General features: G+C 47.6%; 1 protein-coding gene and 1 pseudogene across 1 annotated transcript; both read left to right on the forward strand.

Annotated features, from left to right (window-relative positions):
* The first annotated feature begins 691 nt into the window (after positions 1 to 691).
* NOL9 (nucleolar protein 9) lies at positions 692 to 18,636 on the forward strand. The gene is made up of 12 exons (XM_004013756.5): positions 692 to 1,087; positions 2,112 to 2,331; positions 2,840 to 2,967; positions 5,359 to 5,494; positions 5,617 to 5,713; positions 6,260 to 6,357; positions 11,107 to 11,268; positions 11,447 to 11,744; positions 12,102 to 12,213; positions 13,791 to 13,968; positions 14,785 to 14,918; positions 15,492 to 18,636. Exons 1-12 carry the CDS (start codon positions 716 to 718, stop codon positions 15,639 to 15,641), a joined length of 2,085 nt encoding a protein of 694 aa, XP_004013805.1. The 5' UTR covers positions 692 to 715; the 3' UTR covers positions 15,642 to 18,636.
* Positions 3,907 to 3,999, forward strand: LOC114117387 (U2 spliceosomal RNA; annotated as a pseudogene).
* Positions 18,637 to 18,986: the final 350 nt, after the last annotated feature.

An 18,986-nucleotide genomic window follows, 5' to 3' on the forward strand; every position in this document is an offset into this window, starting at 1 on the left:
GCATCACCTGGTTCAGAAAGGGATTTGAGGGGGGATCAGCTTCTCTCCCGGGGGGGGGGGGGGGGGGGGGGCTTGAGGAACAGAGTGTGAAAGGTTGCTCTCAACGAGCTGCAGGTTTTATAACCGTTTACCTGGGCCTCAGTTTACCGAACGAGACAAGGCTTTGAGTTATACTTGTAATATACCCCAATCTTCAGTCTCCTGAAATTGAAATTCTGCTTAAATTGTCCCCATTTCGCCTCCTTATACACAGTTGCTCCCTTCAGCTCAAAGACAAATGCATGCAAACGGAGGGTATGCAAATAGACCGGTTTTGTTTAAAACATCAATCCTGGAGCTTTTTCAGTCACGGGGCGGGAGGGGGGCGGGAGAGGGGCGGGGGACGGGGGGAGCGGGCGGGGAAATCCTAGCTGGATTTCCGGAGAGTGGTCATGGACTTGGGGTATCTGACTTTCCCTCTCCACGCAGCCGGGGTGAGGCTTTTGCATAATATAAATGGGGCTCTCGTTGGGACTGCCCGGCCAAGTGTCGCCCAGGCTCTCCCTAGGTTTCACCACCTCCAGTGGGCCTGAGCCACACAGGCGCCTGCGGAGGCCAGGGTGCGCCGCCAAGACCGCCGGCAGGGGGCGCCCGCCCCTTCCAGACCCTTGACGGGCCGCGGGGCGGAGCGTTGGGATCTCGCGAGATTCTCGAGCGACCGGCCCCGGCAGCCAGCATGGCGGACTCCTTACTGCTGCTCAAGAGGGTTCCCTCCCGCCACACGTGGCTGCGGGCTCGCAAGGCCCGGCCCCAGCTCATCCTCAGCCGCCGGCCCCGCCGCCGGCTCCGGAACCTGCGCTGGCGCAGCCGAAGACGGCTTCGGCGACGGCTGCTGCAGGCCCAGGCAGCCGGCGCGGACTGGCTGCAGGGCGGCTGTCTGGTGTCCGGCGCCGCGGCGCTCCGGAGGCTGAAGACCTCGGCCCGCAGGCGGGCCTCCAGCCCCGAGCCGGCCGAAGACCCGGTCCCGAGTGGTCCTGCGATCCTCCCCATTCCGCCAGTGCGGCCAGCTGGCTCGGGCCGCGCTGTCTTGTTGCTGCCGCTGGGGCAGGTGGGTCTTGCCGGGGGAGCCGGGCGGGCAGCGCGGGAGGATGGGGACACAGCCCCAGGAGCTGCAGGCTGGGAGAGGCCCTTTTCCCCCGAGGGTACTCTGGCTGCGGATCAGGCGCATTCCTCGGGCTGTGGTGCTGGACAGAGGGTAACAAGGATCCTCCTGAGGGAATTCTAGGTCTTTGGGGCTGCTGCTGCTACTGCTGCTAAGTCGCTTCAGTCGTGTCCGACTCTGTGCGACCCCATAGACTGCAGCCCACCAGGCTCCCCCGTCCCTGAGATTCTCCAGGTAAGAACACTGGAGTGGGTTGCCATTTCCTTCTCCAATGCATGAAAGTGAAAAGTGAAAGTGAAGTCGCTCAGTCGTGTCTTAGCTACCCCATTAACTGCAGCCCACCAGGCTCCTCCGTCCATGGGATTTTCCGGGCAAGAGTACTGGAGTGGGGTGCCATTGCTTTCTTCGTCTTTGGGGCTGAAAGGACTTTAATAGTAATAATAGGTTGCATTTATAGAGTGCTCAGAAATGTCAGGCTCTGTATCTGAACTCATTTAGTGCTCCATGCTCTATGGAGTCATTGCCACTAGGAATGTTTAAAGAAAGAAACAGAACATAGCATAAGTAACCTGCGGGAAAGATATAAGTGGAAGCAGAGCCAGCAGTCAATCCCTTCACCTGGATGTTGGTCTGGGAGGTCCCCCGCACTGTAGCTTTGTAAGGACAGGAAGCCTTGAGAACAGCAGAACTAAGTTCAGGGGGCCCCCTTGGGTCAGTGTGCATCAGACTCTGTCCATTTGGTTGCTCCAGGATATGATCTTAGATTAAAAGTATTCACATTTTAATCTATTAGTTTAAAATACTACATCATTACCTACAAGTTATTGTTACTTAACAATTTCTCTCTCTTTTTTTTTAAATTCATTTCCTTTTGATAACCTGAAGAGCCAATTAAAATCTTAGAAGTTTTCTGTCATTGGTAACAGAATCTGTAACCTTATTTCTTCCTTTCATTTTTCATTCCTTCTAGGGCTTTACTTTTAGTGGGATCTGTCGTGTGACCTGCCTCTATGGCCAGGTGCAGGTGTTTGGTTTTACCATCAGCCAAGGCCAGCCTGCCCAAAATGTCTTCTCTACCTATACCCACTCTCGCCTGACCATCAATGCTGTTCATTATTCAGTGCATGAGAAAAGCAAGAAGGAGATGAAGAGAGAAGCCCGAGTTCTGCTCAGACCTTATCTGAACCAAGGTAATGAAGAGAACTGAGTGACTTACTGAGGATATATCATAATAAGGCAAAAACTTTTTTTTTTTTTTTGTCTGCACCCTGCAGCATGTGGGGTCTTAGTTCCCTTGATAGAACCCGTGTTCCCTACAGTGGAAGCATGGAGTCTTAACCACTGGAGCCCCAGGGAAGACCCAAGGCGAATAATTTTTAGATGTTTACTATGGCCCCAAACTTGCACTCTTTACTATATGTATTTAAACCCTCACCAAGGTCCGGAGAGTGAAGCTATTTTTACCATTTCACAGATGAGGAAAGTCACCCAAGGCCACACAGTGTTTGGGTAGCAAACCTGGATTGACTTCTCCATCCAGGTGTGTTTCTGTCATGCAGTATGGCCTCCTGAAAAAGGCTCTCATACATAATTCCTAGTCTCAAAAGGTGTGGACTTTAGCAGAGGAGAGGAAAGTCCCAGAAGGCATAGTGTTTGATGGAGTTCTGTTTCTAAGGCAGCTTATGTCTCTCTTTACAGATGACAGATATTGTTTGATGAGCAGTTTTTCTCCTCTGTGTTCCATCGTGTTGCTGGAACGTCTGAAAACCTCCACTGTGAACTTCATAATCAGCCATCCAGGTTTATCTTACATTTTCGTACAAGAGGTAGAACCAGTTTTCATTCAGAGTTTTCCTCATTACTTTCACCAAAACAGTCAGATGACTATGTAGAATGCCCCTAGTCTTATCTGTCTGTCTTGTTGTGCTATAAGTCATACAGAATGTAACACGCGTGTACAGTAAAAAAGTCAATAGAAGGATATATCGGAAGAATTGTCTCTTCTACCCCACTTAGCTTCATTCCCCAGATAAAGTCACCATTTTCTGTTATAGTTGATTAAATGTTTTTTTATATTTTTTAAATGGTTATCTTTATATTTTGATTCACTAACTTGAAGACAGTATGAATTTTCTCTAAATTCTGAGTAATTTCAGCGTACTTAACACTTTCTCCCATCTCTCCCTTTCCTCATTTCAAATTTTTGCTGCCCTTACTATTAATTTCCTGAAGTCAGATTGGTTCCTAAAATTGTCTCCCATGAGCTAGTAAATTGAGCCAAATCTATAGGAACATCAGACTGGATGTGAGGTATGAGGAGGAATCAGGGAGCAGCAGCAGGTTTTTTGACCGGACTGTCTGTTTGTGCCAAGACATGGGGCTGTAGGAGGAGATTTAGGTCTGTAGCTGAAAGATGCCTCTTAGACATCCAACTGGAGATTCCTGCTGGTCTATTGAATTGTGTGAGTCAAATTCAGAGATGAGGTTGTGTGCATGGTTGTGTGTTGAGTCGCCTCAGTTGTGTCTGAGTCTTTGTAGCCCTATGGACTAGAACCAGGCTTCTGTGTCCATGGGATTCTCCAGGCAAGAATACTGGAGTGGGTTGCCATGCCCTCCTCCAAGGGATCTTCCTGACCCAGGGATCGAACCCGTGTCTCTCATGTCTCCTGCATTGGCAGGAGGGTTCTTTACTACTGAGCCACCCAGGAAGCCCAGAGAAGAGGTTTCAAAAGTAAATTTGGGTGCTTTCAGTAGAATAGGGTTCCATCGCTTCTTGGCCTTTGGACTAAGATCAAGTGTAGTATCTGTTCTTAACAGAATAGGGTTCCAAAGTCCATGAGATGGGATAATGACACCGAGAAGTTGATGCAGGTAGAAATGAGAAGTTCAAGGTCTGAGCCTGAGGAGCAACAGAGAGACTGAGGAGTGGTGGTGCTCATGTTAAAGGAGAGCAGGTGAGTGTAATCAGGGAGCCTTTGAAGGAAGTGGGGGCACCCGACGCTGCTGATGGTGAGATGAAGCCTGAGAAGGGAATTGCGTGCAGGCTCACCTTCTGGACAGGGTGGTTTCATGGCTTTGCTGAGCAGACCAGCCTGATCGGAATGGAATCAAGAGCTGGGGAAGGAGGAGCTCAAGGGTTCAGTGGTTAGGAATTTTGCTTTTAGAGTTTAGCTATAAAGGGAAGAAAGAGATGAAACAGGTTGGAAGAGTAAGCCTAGTCGAGAGAGTTCTGGGTTTTGTTCAGATGGATGGAAAGAACCACATGCTTGAACACAGCTTGTAGGAAAAAGCCACAGAAGAGCATGCTGATAGTGCTATGGAGGGAGGGGTTCCAGTGTCTGTGTGGTCTGTTGGCCTTGGGAGCAGAGGCACTTCCTTGAAAGTGGCTGGAGGAAATGCCCAGGACAGGGATGGAGCAAGCGGAAGCTCTCTTCTGATTATTTCCTCTTACTCTGTGAAATGGATCCGGGTATTGCTGAGTGGGGGCATAGGGAGTAGGCAGGGGTTGGGGGTTTGACATGGAAGGAGAAGCTAAGAAATGTGGGCAGGATGATGCATGGGCTCCTACGGTCACGTGAACTTAGTCCAGTGCAGAATCTAGCAGCCTGGCAGGGCCACAGAGGTGGACATGGAGACCCCACCTGACAGTGAGTGTTTCAGGTGCTGTGATCAAACTTGTGCCTTTTTCACTTACTTTCAGATTTTTTTTTTTCCAGCAACTTACTCAAGCACCACTATTTAGATTCCTTATGATCTGTCTTGGATAACTTCCTCTGTCCCCCATGCCCATGTGTTAGTACATTCCGGAATTATATTTTCATATAAGGCAGAGAGTAACCTTTAGATTATCTCATTTTATAAGATGTTCTTATTTTGCCCTCAGTGATTGATAGTTGAGAATCAACTGAGAGGTGAGACAAAAGGAGGGATCAGAGTTATCTTTTTTCTCCTTTGTAATGTTTATTTATCTAGCCTCACCAGGTCTTAGTTGCACCTCTCAGGATGTTTAGTTGTGGCATGTGAAGTCCCAGTTGCGGCTTGTGGGATCTAGTTCCCTAACCAGGGATCAAACCCGAGCCCTCTGCATTGAGGGTATGGAGTCTTAGCCACGGGACCACCAAGGAAGTCTCCAAAGTTATCTTCTGTAGCTCACAACTATTTGAGGCTTATTAATTTCGAACCAAAGTCAAAGAAGTACATTATATTGTTATTTTCAGGTCCGGACTTTCCAGATTAACTCTGAGTATTTTGCCTTGAGATCTGTGGGTATTAGAAGAGAGAAAAAAAAAACCGGCTTGCGTTTAACGGAGAGCGCCTTTGCAGCTGTGGAAGAGTTAGTGAGCATTTCTAGTGGTGAGTGATACAAACTGATGTAGTCTAGCGTTCATCCGCTAGAGCCTCAGAGGATTACTGTTAATGATCACAGTCCTAAAGACAACGGCTCATGTCAGGGTCAATGTTTCTTTCCCCTCCAGAAGAAGCAGACAGCTGCCCTGTCATTCTGGTTTGTGGCTGCCAGGACATTGGAAAGTCAACATTTAATAGATACCTCATTAACCAGCTGTTAAATAGGTAAGAGTGTTTTTAATCCTGTTGTGACATATTGCCAGACTTTCAGCAGGAGGTAGGATTTTTGATTTGAGAAGCTAGATGGGAATGCATCTCAGCTCCTCTGTAGAGATGACATGCAACTCTGTGCAAAGCCGCTCAGCTGAGGGAGGCCTCCTGGTTGTACCGTTTGGGGGTGCAGCTATGGCACTCCCAGGTGTACCCACCTTGCCTGTCGGGGAGCTCACAAGAGCCATCAGTTGATCTCAGAATCTGTTTTTGTCCAAACTCAGAAAGTCAGAGCAGGGATAAAGTTTGTCGTATTTAAAAAATAAAGTTTGAGGAAAGGCAGAGTTGTATCCATATAGTGAATGGACACTGTAGCCAGGCCTGCATCCCGTTTTCTCTTCACTGATATTTTCTCTATGCTAGTGTCATCTTTGGAGCATTCTGCCTGCAAGGCTGTGTGGGGTGGGGTATGCCTGTGTGTCACGTAAAATCTTTATGTTCTGATTTACCTTGGACACGGTAAATAAAACGAGTTAAGATTTCTTTCTTTTAAATTTTCAGTATATCCTGCGTTGATTATTTGGAATGTGATCTGGGGCAGACAGAATTTACTCCTCCGGGTTGCATTTCTTTGCTTAATATTACAGAACCAGTTCTGGGTATGTATTCCGCATTTCTTCAATGTCTTGGTTTTACACAGTACAAAAGTAATGACACAAGAACGTCAAAGAGTACAGAAGTATAAAATATAAAAAAATGAACACATCTCCCCATGAAACTTATGGTCTTCCCATAAGAATTCCTCTGGTCTCAAAAAAAAAAAACCCTAAAAACCCAATGATACCTTTCTAGGGTTCTATTTTAATAAATGGAACTACCGTCCATTTTATTTTATGTAAATTAGAAACACTTTCCTCTAATACGAGCATCTTACATAATGCTACACAATGATCTCAACCAAGAAATTGACATGGATATAATACTATTAACCTATAGGTTTTTTTCAAAATCCATTAGTTACCCTACTAATACCCTTTTTATGTTTCAGAATCCAAATCAGAGTTCCATGCTGCTTTTTTTAATAAAAAATGTACATAACATGTTATTTATCATTTTGACTATTGATACATGTACAGTACCGTGCCATCAAATACATTCAAAGCCCTGGATAATCATTATCACTGTCTACCTCCAAAACATTTTCCTTGTCCTGGACTAAAATGCTGTGTCCATTAAAGAACAGTGCATCCCCTTCCAGCCTCTGAGGACCTCTGGTGTGCTGCCTGTCCCTCCCTGTGAATCTGCCTGTTCTGGGCACCTCATCTAAGTGAAATCATGCAGTACTTGTGCTCCTGTGTCAGGCTGTTTTCACTAAGTATAAGGTTTCAAGATCTGTTCGTATTGTTTGGTCGCTCAGTCATATCCGACTCTTTGCAACCCCATGGACTGCGGTATGCCTGGCTTCCTTGTCCTTCACCGTCTCCTGGAGCTTGCTCAGACTCATGTCCGTTGAGTTGTAGCATATATCAAAATTAACTCCTTATTGTGGCTGAAAATCATGCCAATGTATGTGTATCACATTTTGTCTATCTTTTCAACTGTTTTTATTTATTTACTTTTGATGGTGCTGGGTCGTCATTGCTACACATGGGCTTTCTTGAGTTGCAGCAAGTGGGGGCTACTCTTTGTTGTGGTGGGCAGGCTTTTTGCTTTGGTGGCTTCTCTTGTTGCGGCATACAGGCTCTAGGGTGCCAGGGCTTAGTTGCTCCACGACATGTGGAATCATCATGGATCAAACTGTCCTCTGCACTGGCAGGCAGATTCCACCACTGGACTACCAGGGAAGCCCCTGTATTGGTTCTAGTTTTCTGCCTGCTGTGACTAATGGTGCCATGAACATTGGTTACAACTATCTGTTCAAGCCACCACTTTCAATTCCTTTGGATATATATATATATACACACACATACATACACACCCACGAGTGGTCATGTTTAACTTTTTGAGAAACTGCCAGACTGTTCTATAGCAGCTGCACTGTTTTACGTTCCCATCAGTAATTCACAAGGGTTCTGATTTCTCTACATCTTCAACAATACTTGTTATTTTGATTATGGCCTTTCTTGTGGATGGAAGTAATCTCTTTTTGGTCTTGGTTTGCATTTCCCTAATGACTAACAGTGTTGAGCCTCTTGGAGAAATGGCTATTTTAGTCCTTTGCTCACTGTTGAATTGGGTTCTTTGTTTTTGTTGAGTTTTAGGAGTTCTGTATATATTCTGGGTGTTAATTCTTTGCTAGATATGCAATTTGCAGATACTTTGTCATTTTATTTGCTTTTGAGAATATCCTTCAGTGCACAAAAGTTCTTAATTTTTATGTTTTTGCCGCCTATGTTTTTTGGGTCATCCATGAAGTTGTTACTAAATCTAGTCTCAAAGATTTTCCATAATGTTTTCTTCTAGGAATTTTGCAAGTTTTACCTCTAGCAATTTTGAGTTAAATTTTGTGTTTGACACAAGAAAAGGGTCTCACTTCGTCCTTATGTACAAGATGTCCAGTTTTCACTATTTGTTCTTTCCACAATGAATGGTCTTGACACCCATGCTGAAAATCATCTGACCACACACCCACACATCCATGCATGCTGAGTTGCTTCAGTCATGTCCAACTTTTTGCGACCCCATGGTCTGTAGCCCGCCAGGCTTCTCTGTCCATGGGATTCTCCAGGCAAGAATACTGGAGTGGGTTGCCATGCCCTTCTCTAGGGGATCTTCCCAACCCAGGGATGGAACCTGCAGTTCTATGGCTCCTGCATTGGCGGGTGGGTTCTTCACCACTAGCGCCACCTGGGAAGCATGTGCACGCAAGGATTTTTTGTGTGTGTGCTCTTTATTCCATTGGTTTACATACACATAGACCTCAGGCCAGTACCACACTTTTAATTACTGTATCTTCATAAGAAGTTCAAAATTGGGAAATGTGGATCCTCCAGCTTTATTCTTTTTTCAAGATTGGTCATTTTGAGACCCTTTACAATTCCATATGAATATTAGAATATTAGAATAGGCTTTTTCATTTCTGGGGAAAGGGCTGTTAGAATTTTGATAGGGATTGTATTCAGTCTTGTTTTTCACTTGACTGGATGGCGAGGCATGTGGGGTCTTAGTTCCCCGACCTTGGGTTGAACCCACGCCCCTGCAATGGAAGCAGAATCTTCATCACTGGGCCACCAGGGAAGTCCCAAGGATTGCATTCAATCTGTAGATGAGGTAGTATTAACATTTTCCTATCCATGAACACAGAATGTCTTTCTAATTTTTTATATCGTCTTTAATTTCTTTAAGCAATATTTTACCTCCTTGGTTAGATTCACTTCTAAGGATTTATTCTTTAGTTATTGTAAATGCAATTGCTATTCTAATTCCCTTTTCAGATTGTTAATTGCTGGTATGTAGGAACATAACTGATTTTTATGGGATTTTGTTGTTTGTTTTTGTTTTTTCTTATTTAAAAAGTTTTTTTGTGTGTATGTGGTGTGTGTGTGGTTTTTTTAAACAATCTTTTGTTGTTGTTTTTGGCCATGCAGTACAGATTGTGAGATCTTAGATTCCCCAATCAGGGATCAAAGCCAGGCTCCCAGTAGTGGGAGCGCAGAGTCCTAACCGTTGGACTGCCAGAGAATTCCTCTCTTTTAGCTGGTTTCGTTGTTCCTCTTTTTACATTTTCTCTGTTCTATTTAATTTTTTTCCCCTTTCTACCATATTTTTAAAAACAAGGACACTGATAGATCATCATAAATAATACAGCCACCAAAATCAGGACAGTGACATTGCCATAGTGTAGTTCCTTGGTTTTGTCCGTTTTGTCTCAGCCATCTGTGTAGGCCCAGTGTGCACTTAAGAATCTTGAGTCTTCTTTAGCATGGAGACTGGTATCTGGCTTTCCTTATCTTCTGTGGCCTTGCCAGTTTGAAGAGTGCGTTTGTGGGTTCTCCCATGTTTAGATTTAGAACTGACGCTGTGCTCTCTGGGTTGTACCAACATGCTGTCAGTTTTTCCTGTTACCAGAGACGTTAGCTTTGATCAGTTGCTTAAGGTAGTGTTTTCTGACCTAACTAGGTGTGGTGTTTTCGTTTTCTTCTGGGTGTCATTGCTTCCAAAGCCCCTTGGTGGACAGTTAGGGAATATACATATACTTAAACCCATACATGTCATATATGTACATACATAATATGTGTGCGTATTTGTGCACACGTATGTAAATACATATTTTCATGTCTTTGTATAGGTTTCTGTTTATTAAGAGCCATGAATTTGCACTGATCATTCTTTTCTCGGTTTTTTTTTTTTTGGCCAATCTCTATGGCTTTTGGGATCTTGTTTCCTGACCAGGGAACCAACCCGGTCCCCTGCAGTAGAGGCACAAAGTCCTAACCATTGGACCAGCAAGGAACTGTGATTATTCCGAGTCTAATCTCACACCCAGGGTGCATCCTAGTTAACCTTCCCCCTTCCACATTTATCAGCTCCTTTTCCAATGGTGAGAACGCTGGCTGCAGTTATTCTCAGTGTATTTACATGTTTGTTCATTCCCTTTGTATTTGCTCAGTCCCCAGACCATGCAGGCCACTTTCAGTTGTGGGCTGCCCCAGGTCCCCTGACTCCAAGCTTGAGGGGCGCCTCACTGGCTCTTCCCTAGGTGGCCTCACACCAGCCACACTAACCAAGGCCCTTGTGACTGTGTTGTGACGTGGTCCTGGTCACCTGCCTGCCATGTGTGCTGGCCCTGGCCGCAGCCCCGACCAGAGGGGATGGGAAGCGACTCGGGCTGGACAGACTGCTGTTGTGATGAGGGTGTGTCCTCTCAAGCTGACTGCTTGAGTTCAAGTCCCACTGACCCCTACTAGCTGTGTGACCTTGGTCAAGGTAATCTCTTTCTCAGCTTCCTTGTCTGTAAAAATCGAGAAAGTAAATACTACCTGTGTCATAGGGGTTTATGAAAACTAGAGACTCTGTGTAGCACATGTAGGACATAGTAAGTACTGTATTCCAGCAAGTGATTACTGTTGTTATTAATTATTGTGTGTAAGCCCTGTGGGGGTGTTTTTTCTGTTGACAGATGTGTCCTAAGTATCTAGAACATTGCCAGCATGCAGTAGATGTCCGGTAGATGTTTGTTGAATGAATGGCCATTTTAGGACGTAGTTGGGGTTAACTGTGTATAAATGCAGGCGTGTCTCTGTTTGAAATTGAAAGCTTAGATTTCCAAAAGTGAGAGCATAGCTATTCCTAGTGGTCGGATGGGCTCAGATTTCCTGAGCAGCTTCGTCAGGGATCATGGCTGGACCATAACCCTTGCCACCTCTTAGGTTCTCATGGATTAATGACTCTCACCTTTATCTTCTTAGGACCACCTTTCACCCACCAGAGGACGCCCCAGAAAATGGTCTATTATGGGAAAACTTCTTGTAAAAACAACTTTGAAAACTATATTGAGGTAATAAAGTATGTTTTCAGCTCCTACAAGCGAGAGTCCCCTCTTATCATCAACACCATGGGCTGGGTGGCAGGTAAGTCCATGGAGGCGCATCTGGCAGAAAGGGTTGGGTGATGGGAACGGGTGCGTGTGTGGCTTTCAGACGTCAGTGCTGAAGCCCGGTCCTTAGGAGGCTCCTCATCTCAGCCTCTCATGGGTACACATCACCGCCCAGGTGCAATGACTGGGCTCTGTCGTTTACTTTCTCGCAGACCAGGGTCTCTTGCTCCTCATTGACCTGATCCGCCTGCTGTCGCCCAGCCACGTCGTCCAGTTTAGCTCGGACCGGAGTAAATACATGCCGGACCTCACCCCTGACTTCGTGGACGACATGGACGGCTTGTACACAAGACGCAGGTCCAGAGTCAGAAACAGAGGTTTCCACCTGCCTGAATTTGCCGAGAGTTTGGAGTTTGCTGACGAAGAAAAAGAAAGTCCAGTTATGTCTACAGGATACAAGCTGATGTTCGTGAAGTCGGAGTTTGTCACTGGAAAAACGTCCAGGAATAGGTAAGCAGACCATCATGGCTGGAGAATTCCATTTTCTTCAGTCTGACAAGGCCTTCTGTCCTCGATTCCTTCAAAGGGGTCAGTCCCCTAAAATCTTTCCGATCTCTGTCAGAACTACCCGTTTACAGAGAAGAGTCAGGTCTGTTCCGAATGGTTCCTTTCCCAGTGGAAATGCCCAGAATTGGCCTCCAGATCTGCTTGCCCCTCTAGGAGCTTTGACCTGAAGGATCTCCAGTGGGTTTATGGAGAGGCAAGGTCTACAGGTCCCAAGGTTGGGACGTGGGCTGTGTCAGGACAGGTGGGCCCTGTCTCAGAGCGGGAGGTAGGCCTCTCACCTTCTTCTGATTTACTTTTCAGAGAATCACATAATAGAATCCTTCGTGAGCTGGCGGTGCTGGGTTACCTGAGCCAGTTGCAGCCCCCAGTGCCGAAGCCACTGCGTGCCTTACACGGTCTGACTCCCTATCAGGTAACCTGAGCTCTCAGGGGGATTGTCTGGCTTCCTGTGTGCCCGTCTCCCCTCTTTACACCCCTTCACTTGTGTCATCCTCAGCCCTGAGGTGTTGATGTGGCAACTGTGCCCATTTTACAGTCGGGAGCTGAGGGATCCAGTGGGAGTGGATCCACCTCCAGAGGGGCTGACCCTGGTTTCCATCCTGACCAGGAATGTTCTGCCTAATACCAGAGGTGGCCTTGTAACTACACCCTGCAGCCCAGCTCCGCCCTTCTGCTGACTGGCTGTGTGTGCCTCGGGCTGTGAGTGGTGGTGACAGGCCTCGTAGAATGCGCGTGCCTGGAGAGCGCTCGTAACGTGTTTCAGATATATTGTCACAGGTTGATTCTAGCTCTAAAGTATGTGCATCGTGGATTCCAATCTCTGAAGGACTGTTTTGGGAAGAAACCACTATAGTATTAGGGTCCCAGATGATGAAAGAATCGAATAGCATCAGGTATTATTTCTAAGTGCCCACCCTGTGCTGTGCTGTCCTCTACTCACCGAGGCCCTGTCATTGTCCCCACTTTACAGATGATGGAACTGAGGCTAGGGGCAGATTCAGCTTGCCCATAGGACATAGGAAAGTCTGGGCTGGGACTGGCTGGTGCCCAGGTGGCCTGACTCTGGACCAGAGCCCTCACTCCGCTGTATGGCCTGCGCAGTGCTGAGCACACAGTGGGCCAGACGCTCTGTTGAGCCTCTGGGGAAGGTGCTGGTACAGACCCTGCTTACAGCTAGAAGACTGGGTGTAGGCAGGCAGGTGGAAATGCTGGGCAGAGGTCATACAGGCAGGGGCTGTGACCAGGGAGTGTGGGGTGGAGGGGCAGCATCATGTTGCCCAAGTCCAGTGGTGAGATTGGCCCCAGGCTTCCAAGCCCTCTCCACTGAAGAACCCAAGGCAGTTGGTTTAGTGGAGTTTTTGGGTGATTTGCTCCAGTTTATACTCATTGGTGATGCTCTGTAACTGGACTTGAAACTTATCTGGCAGTAATGTAAACTGCCATTGGTTACAAATTCACATTTGTTTTTGAAGCCTAAATAAAATGTTTAACAAAATGCTTTTCTATTTTAAAAGTTTGTAGTTACCCAGAGAGTTACATGTTAAAGGTAGTCCTTTACTGTGTGCTCCAGGAAGGTGGTCCATTTTTCTTAATTCAGTAATTCCCTTAGGGGGCTTCTCCTCACTCTGTGGATTTTTACTTTCTTCCACCCGGAGACCTGTTGGTGATGAGTTTTCAGTCTCCCTCCTAGCTTCCGCTCATGCGGGTGTCCCCGAGTTCGCATCTCATGTGTCTCTTTAGGCAGAGTTGCGGGCGTTCAATTTAGATTTCTAGCAAGTGTTGTTGGTGTGCAGGAGCTTTGTGTAATTTTCCTCGGTTCTCAGTCTAAAGCAGTGAAACACTAAACAATTTCCATTCCATTTAGATATGTTTTGGTGGGCAGTTTGGCAGATAAAACTTCAGATAGATGACTCATCAGCTTGTAGAAACTACTAACACAAGGAGTATTTCGAGTCAGATCACTGGATGGGGTGTGTGTGTGTCCTCCAGGTCCCTTTCAATGCCGTTGCGCTCCGGATCATCCATGCTGACGTGGCCCCCACCCACATCCTGTACGCTGTGAACGCCAGCTGGGTTGGGCTCTGCAAGATCCTGGATGACGTCAGGGGATACGCCAGTGGGCCCATCCTGCTTGCCCAGAGTCCCATCTGCGATTGTGTGGGGTTTGGTGAGTCTGAGAGGAAAATCTGAGTGTAAACCTACTGAAATTGACCCACCTGAGCAGCTATAGATTGGCGGGGCTTGACCTTGTTGCTGTCGTTTGCCTGGAGTGGTCAGAGAGCTTGTCTGTCCTCTGTGACGTGGGCCCTCGGGGGTGGGAGGCAGGAAGGAAGCGGTTCTTCTTTGCTTGTCCTGCCAGCTCCTCTAAACACAGGAGTCCTCAAGGCCTGGCCGGGCCTCCCTGTCATCTGACATGTTTGCTGCGGCTCTCAGTCCATTGTAGGCTGACCTCTGTACACGCTCTCGAGCACAGCGCCAGGGCTCCAAGCTCGTGTTACCAGTCATTTTTCTGCTTAGTTGTCTCTCTGGCATCTAGGACTTCACTCCAACACTGAGGTCCTGATAGATCCGTCAGCCGTTCCTTGACATTCCGCCCGCAACTCCTCCTCCTACCCTGCACTGGCCGTGAATGGTCCTTGAAAGATTCACTCTGTATTTGGGTCAGGCCCCTGTGTCCTGCGTGGCACCTCTTTGTTTCGTTCATCACAGTCCACACACCAGCCTGATGCCTTCTGGTTTCAGAGTGTCAGACTCCTCAGTCTCATCTGTTCTCACCACGCGCAGGGGCTCAGTAGTTGAGGGGCGCGGGTTTAGTTGCTCCGCAGCACATGGAATCCTCCTGGACCAGGGATGGAACCCATGTCCCCTGCATTGGCAGGTGGATTCCTTTCCGCTGTAGCACCAGGGACGTTAGAAAACTCATAAGCCGTTCTGCAGTTCTGAGTGGTGGGGAGGATGATCTTGTGTGTTGTGTGTCCTCAAGGTATTTGCAGGGGGATCGACATGGAGAAGAGGCTTTACCACATCCTCACTCCCGTGCCCCCAGAGGAGCTGAGACACGTGAACTGTCTGCTGGTTGGAGCCGTGTCCATCCCACAGTGTGTTCTCAAGAGCCAGGTGTGTGCAGCCCTGGAGCTCGCTGGCCATGTCCATGGCAAAGTGCGGACCTGAAGTTGGGGCGGGAGTCACAGAGCAGGTTCTTGTTTGGGAAGCTTACACTCCTTCGTAGAGATGGACAAGGCCAGGTGACATGTCCGCATGGCCTGAAGGTCTGGGGCGTAAGTCCCCGTCACCTCGGGCAGGAGCCCTGGGTGGAGCCGTCATCGCAGGCGTGAGTGTGGGAGAAAAAGGACAGAGGTAGTGACCCCGGGGTGACCCTTCCTGAAGACAGTCTTCAGAGGCTTCTGTGGGAAGGTCATGGAAAGTCACATTGGCCAAGGCCATCCGTGTGGCCCCAAACCAAACGGCAGGACCTGTAGGCAGCTGAGGAGGCAGCTGGTGTCCCCCTTGTCACCTGCTGGTTCAAGAAAGAGCCCCATCTCTTGCTGTTGGACATGTTTGGGGGGTTGAAGTGTAAGTGGGCCCTTCCAAGGAGGGGGAGCTGAGGATCTTAGGAGCGATCTAATACTGTCTTCCATCTTGGCCAGATTCTAAGTGTTCCCACATGTTTTCTCTGTGTTTCCATTTCAGGGTGGGCTCGAAGGGACCATACCTTATGTCACGACAGATTATAATTTTAAGCTTCCTGGAGCATCAGAGAAGATTGGAGCAAGAGAAAGTGGGGCAACGTATAAAGAGAGAGGACATCCCAAACCTAAGTTTTATCGAAAAACATACTGATGTTCTTAATACAGGAAGGACTTTCCTCCCAGAAAGCTTGACCATCTCCAGCCTGACATCAGTGGACGATGGGGTTCTGTGACCATGAACAGAACAGCGTGCTTACGTAGCAAACTGCAATGTTTCCTACGTAGCTCATGGATGCATTTAGCGTACGTATACTCTTTAATCGACATGACAGAGGTTTTCCCTAGTCTTCTGTTTCGTTTTCTAAAGGAATCAAGAAGCAGGGACGAGTTTGTGCACCATTGAAACAGAACATGGTCGATTCCTCATGAAGTTTTTCAAGGACCTGGTTGCTGGTATCTGGGTAAAAATAGAGAAACCGGGCCACAGAAATGTCTCAAAGGGAAAAGCAGGACATCTGGTGGGATGGAGAACATAGAAGGGTACAGAGTTGCCCTGTGGTCCTCGCTTTGGGGGTGCGTCCAGCCCTGCTCACTGGATGCTCCCCAGCCTCTTCCATACACATGGGTTGAGGATTATGCTTATATTTGGTGTTAAATTTATTCAAGGTTTCATAGATAAAAGTTTGCCTCAAGAGCCCTTCAATTTTAAAAATCGGATGCTGAAAACTTTTACCCTGAAAAAATGCTCTCAAACCCAGGAAGCCTGTCCTGGGGCCTCTTTAAAACTCGGTTTGTCCTGATTGACTTCTTATCATGAGATGGAAAATGCTCAGTGAGCAGAGCCGGAAACCAGGCTGTTTGGACCAAGGCCGAGCGGAGCGGCTCCTGCTATTGGTTTCGGTGGTGGTGCTGGACTCCCAGGGGCTTCAGAGGAAATGGTGGGCCTCCTTCTTCATCTTCTCCCTGGAGTCAGCATTCTTTAACCTCCAGGGTTGGAAATGGTTTGGTAAACAGGCCGGCCAGTTCACATCACATCATGTCTGCGTTTAGGACCCTGAGATGCCTACAGAAGCAGCATTTCGTCCTGGTGCTCTGAATTCCAGCTTCCGAGCAGGACACCTCGAAGGACCACTGTTAGGATGAGGGTTTTTACCGTTTACGTCCATTTAAGGTGTTGATCATCATTGTCTTCAGTGTTCTGGGGGCTGACCCCTCATCTCGTAGAGCCCTTGTCACCCTCCAGAATCCGATTTGAAGTCTAGTTTCTCAGTTGCATCTTATTTATATCTAAGTTTAACTTGTACATACAAGTTCTATCTTGGCCTCGCAGCGACTTTTGCAGTCAATCCACCATCAACTTTTTGCCTCCTTCACAAGCTCCTGTATCTTTACAGTGATGCTTAGGTCTTTAGCAGTAAGTCTTGGGAAGAATGAAGGTGGTGATCTGTCATTCACGTTTTCATTGAATCCTGTCTCTCTGGTAGGCTGTTTCCTCCTGGGCTTTAAGGTTGCCGGTCAGTCCCCATTGGTAAGGAAAACAGCGTTGCCACTAGAGGGAGCTGTCAGCCATTGGTCAGCTGGCCATGCAGGGCTGGAGATGGCGGAGGAGCCCCTGGAGGCCTTTCTCAGCATCTAGAGATGCTGGAGACGGCCCTGTGGTCAGCTCCTGGGTGTGCCAGTCAGAATGGCAACCGTGCACACATCCTGGGTGTTGGCCCATTGGATAATCAGTGTTGATGGTTCAGGCTTCTGTCATTCCCACGGTGTGTGTTGCTTCAGGATGGCCAGTGAGGGCTCTGTGTTGGAGATATGCTTGACAAAAACTCCTGGGACCTCCCTAGTGGTCCATTAGGACACTGTGCTTCCGTGGCAGGGGGCAAGGGTTCAATCCCTGGTCGAGGAACTAAGATCCCACATGCCGAGTGGGATGTGAAAAACCAAACAACTCTTAGTCATTTCTGTGTGATTTTCAAAGCAGTACATAACTTATTTTAAGAAAATCAAAGGAATATATGACTTAGAACATGGAAACCCTCAGACACTGAATTTGTGGTTTGTTAAAATCAGTTCTTCAGACCTGTTTTTAGGACAGGTAAACACGAAAAATTGAAAAAAATCCTCCAATTTTAGGGTTGATTTAATTTTGTGAAGAAAAGTAGTTCTGTTGTTCCCATCCATCCCCAGGTAGGTCTTGGGGACAGGAACCAGTTTGTCCTTGGAGACCCCAGTGCAGAACTGAAGATTGAGAAAGGGGAGAGGAGTAGGTGAGTTAGCCTTGGGATCAACTGGAGAGGATATGGGGGTGGAGAGGACATGTGGTGAGGCCCCAGCTGAGCCAAGGGGCACCCCCTTGCCGATACCAGGACCCCTGTGATGGGCAGGTCCTCACATTCGCGAACACTCAGGTCTCTGCCCGGAAGATGGCGCGAGGACCAGGTGACGCGGGATGGTGGTTTTTAGATTGTTTGCTCATTCTTTCCCTTAGATTTGGGTGAGGCCGTGTGGCTGTTACCATAGCAGGCTGTGATGGTGGAGATCCAGGTCCATGTCCTGACTGGGCCACCAGCTGGCAGTGTAGCTTTGAGGGGTGTTTCGCTTGAGCCTGTGACCTTTAAGACGGGCGGGTGGTGCTTCTCTCGGGGTCCCCGCATGAGGAAGGCATGAAATGCATCCACAGCAGGCCTAGCAGTAACTCCTGGCCTGTGGCCTGTCTCTGGCTGGGTTGTAAATCCTAGCAGACAGGAGGAAGACTGTGTTCCTCAGAGTCACTTTGGGTCGGAGCAGAAACTCAGTGTTCGCGTCTGAAAACATCTCACCACGGCCCCCCAGTCAGTGGCACCGTCCTTCCTGCTATGGGTCCTGCTCAGGCTCCCACCCATCACCTGCCCCTGGGAGTTTTTCATAAGCCCCACTATTGCTTTTAAAATCATGCAGTCAGCTCACCTGTGTCGGAAACGATCCTGAAGTCACCACCGTGTTACCACTGTTGACGCCGTGACCCTGTCTCACCCAGTATTTTTCTAAATTGCACATGTGCGTTTGTATGTTTCACAAACCTGTTTGTCCAATTGTATGTATGGTTTCTATCCAGCTTTTTTCACTTATATGTGAACTTCTGTATCAATAAATATTTTTGAGAATGTAAATTTGTGTCATTTTGTTCCATATATAGATAGACCATTTTATTCTAGGAAATGGTTTGAATGCTTAGAAGAAATGGCAGAAACATTGGAAGGGGGTAGTGAAACTGGGTGTCATGGCAGGGAAGAGGGGTGGCCCCCGCAAGCGCCTGCACCTTTTTCCTGTTTCGAGTGGAGTAAGCTCCAAGGGGAGTTAGCTTCATTTCTCTTTTTGGGCTCCAAGTGTTAGCCACACAGTTGTGCCTCTGCCATTCCTCTCTCCAGGGGATCTTCCCAACCCAGGATCAAACCCGATCTCCTGCATTGCAGGCAAATTCTTTACCATCTGAACCATCAGGCTCAAGGATGTATGTTAC

This window comes from Ovis aries, chromosome 12, assembly GCF_016772045.2.
Source record: "Ovis aries strain OAR_USU_Benz2616 breed Rambouillet chromosome 12, ARS-UI_Ramb_v3.0, whole genome shotgun sequence".
Taxonomy (NCBI): domain Eukaryota; kingdom Metazoa; phylum Chordata; class Mammalia; order Artiodactyla; family Bovidae; genus Ovis; species Ovis aries.

Excerpts from the sequence above, each read along its gene's own strand:
- NOL9 (XM_004013756.5), top strand. The coding sequence starts at position 716 with ATGGCGGACTCCTTACTGCTGCTCAAGAGGGTTCCCTCCCGCCACACG. Across the intron at positions 5,714-6,259 it reads ATTAACCAGCTGTTAAATAG|TATATCCTGCGTTGATTATT; the intron begins GTAAGAGTGTTT and ends TTAAATTTTCAG. Across the intron at positions 12,214-13,790 it reads ACGGTCTGACTCCCTATCAG|GTCCCTTTCAATGCCGTTGC; the intron begins GTAACCTGAGCT and ends TGTGTCCTCCAG.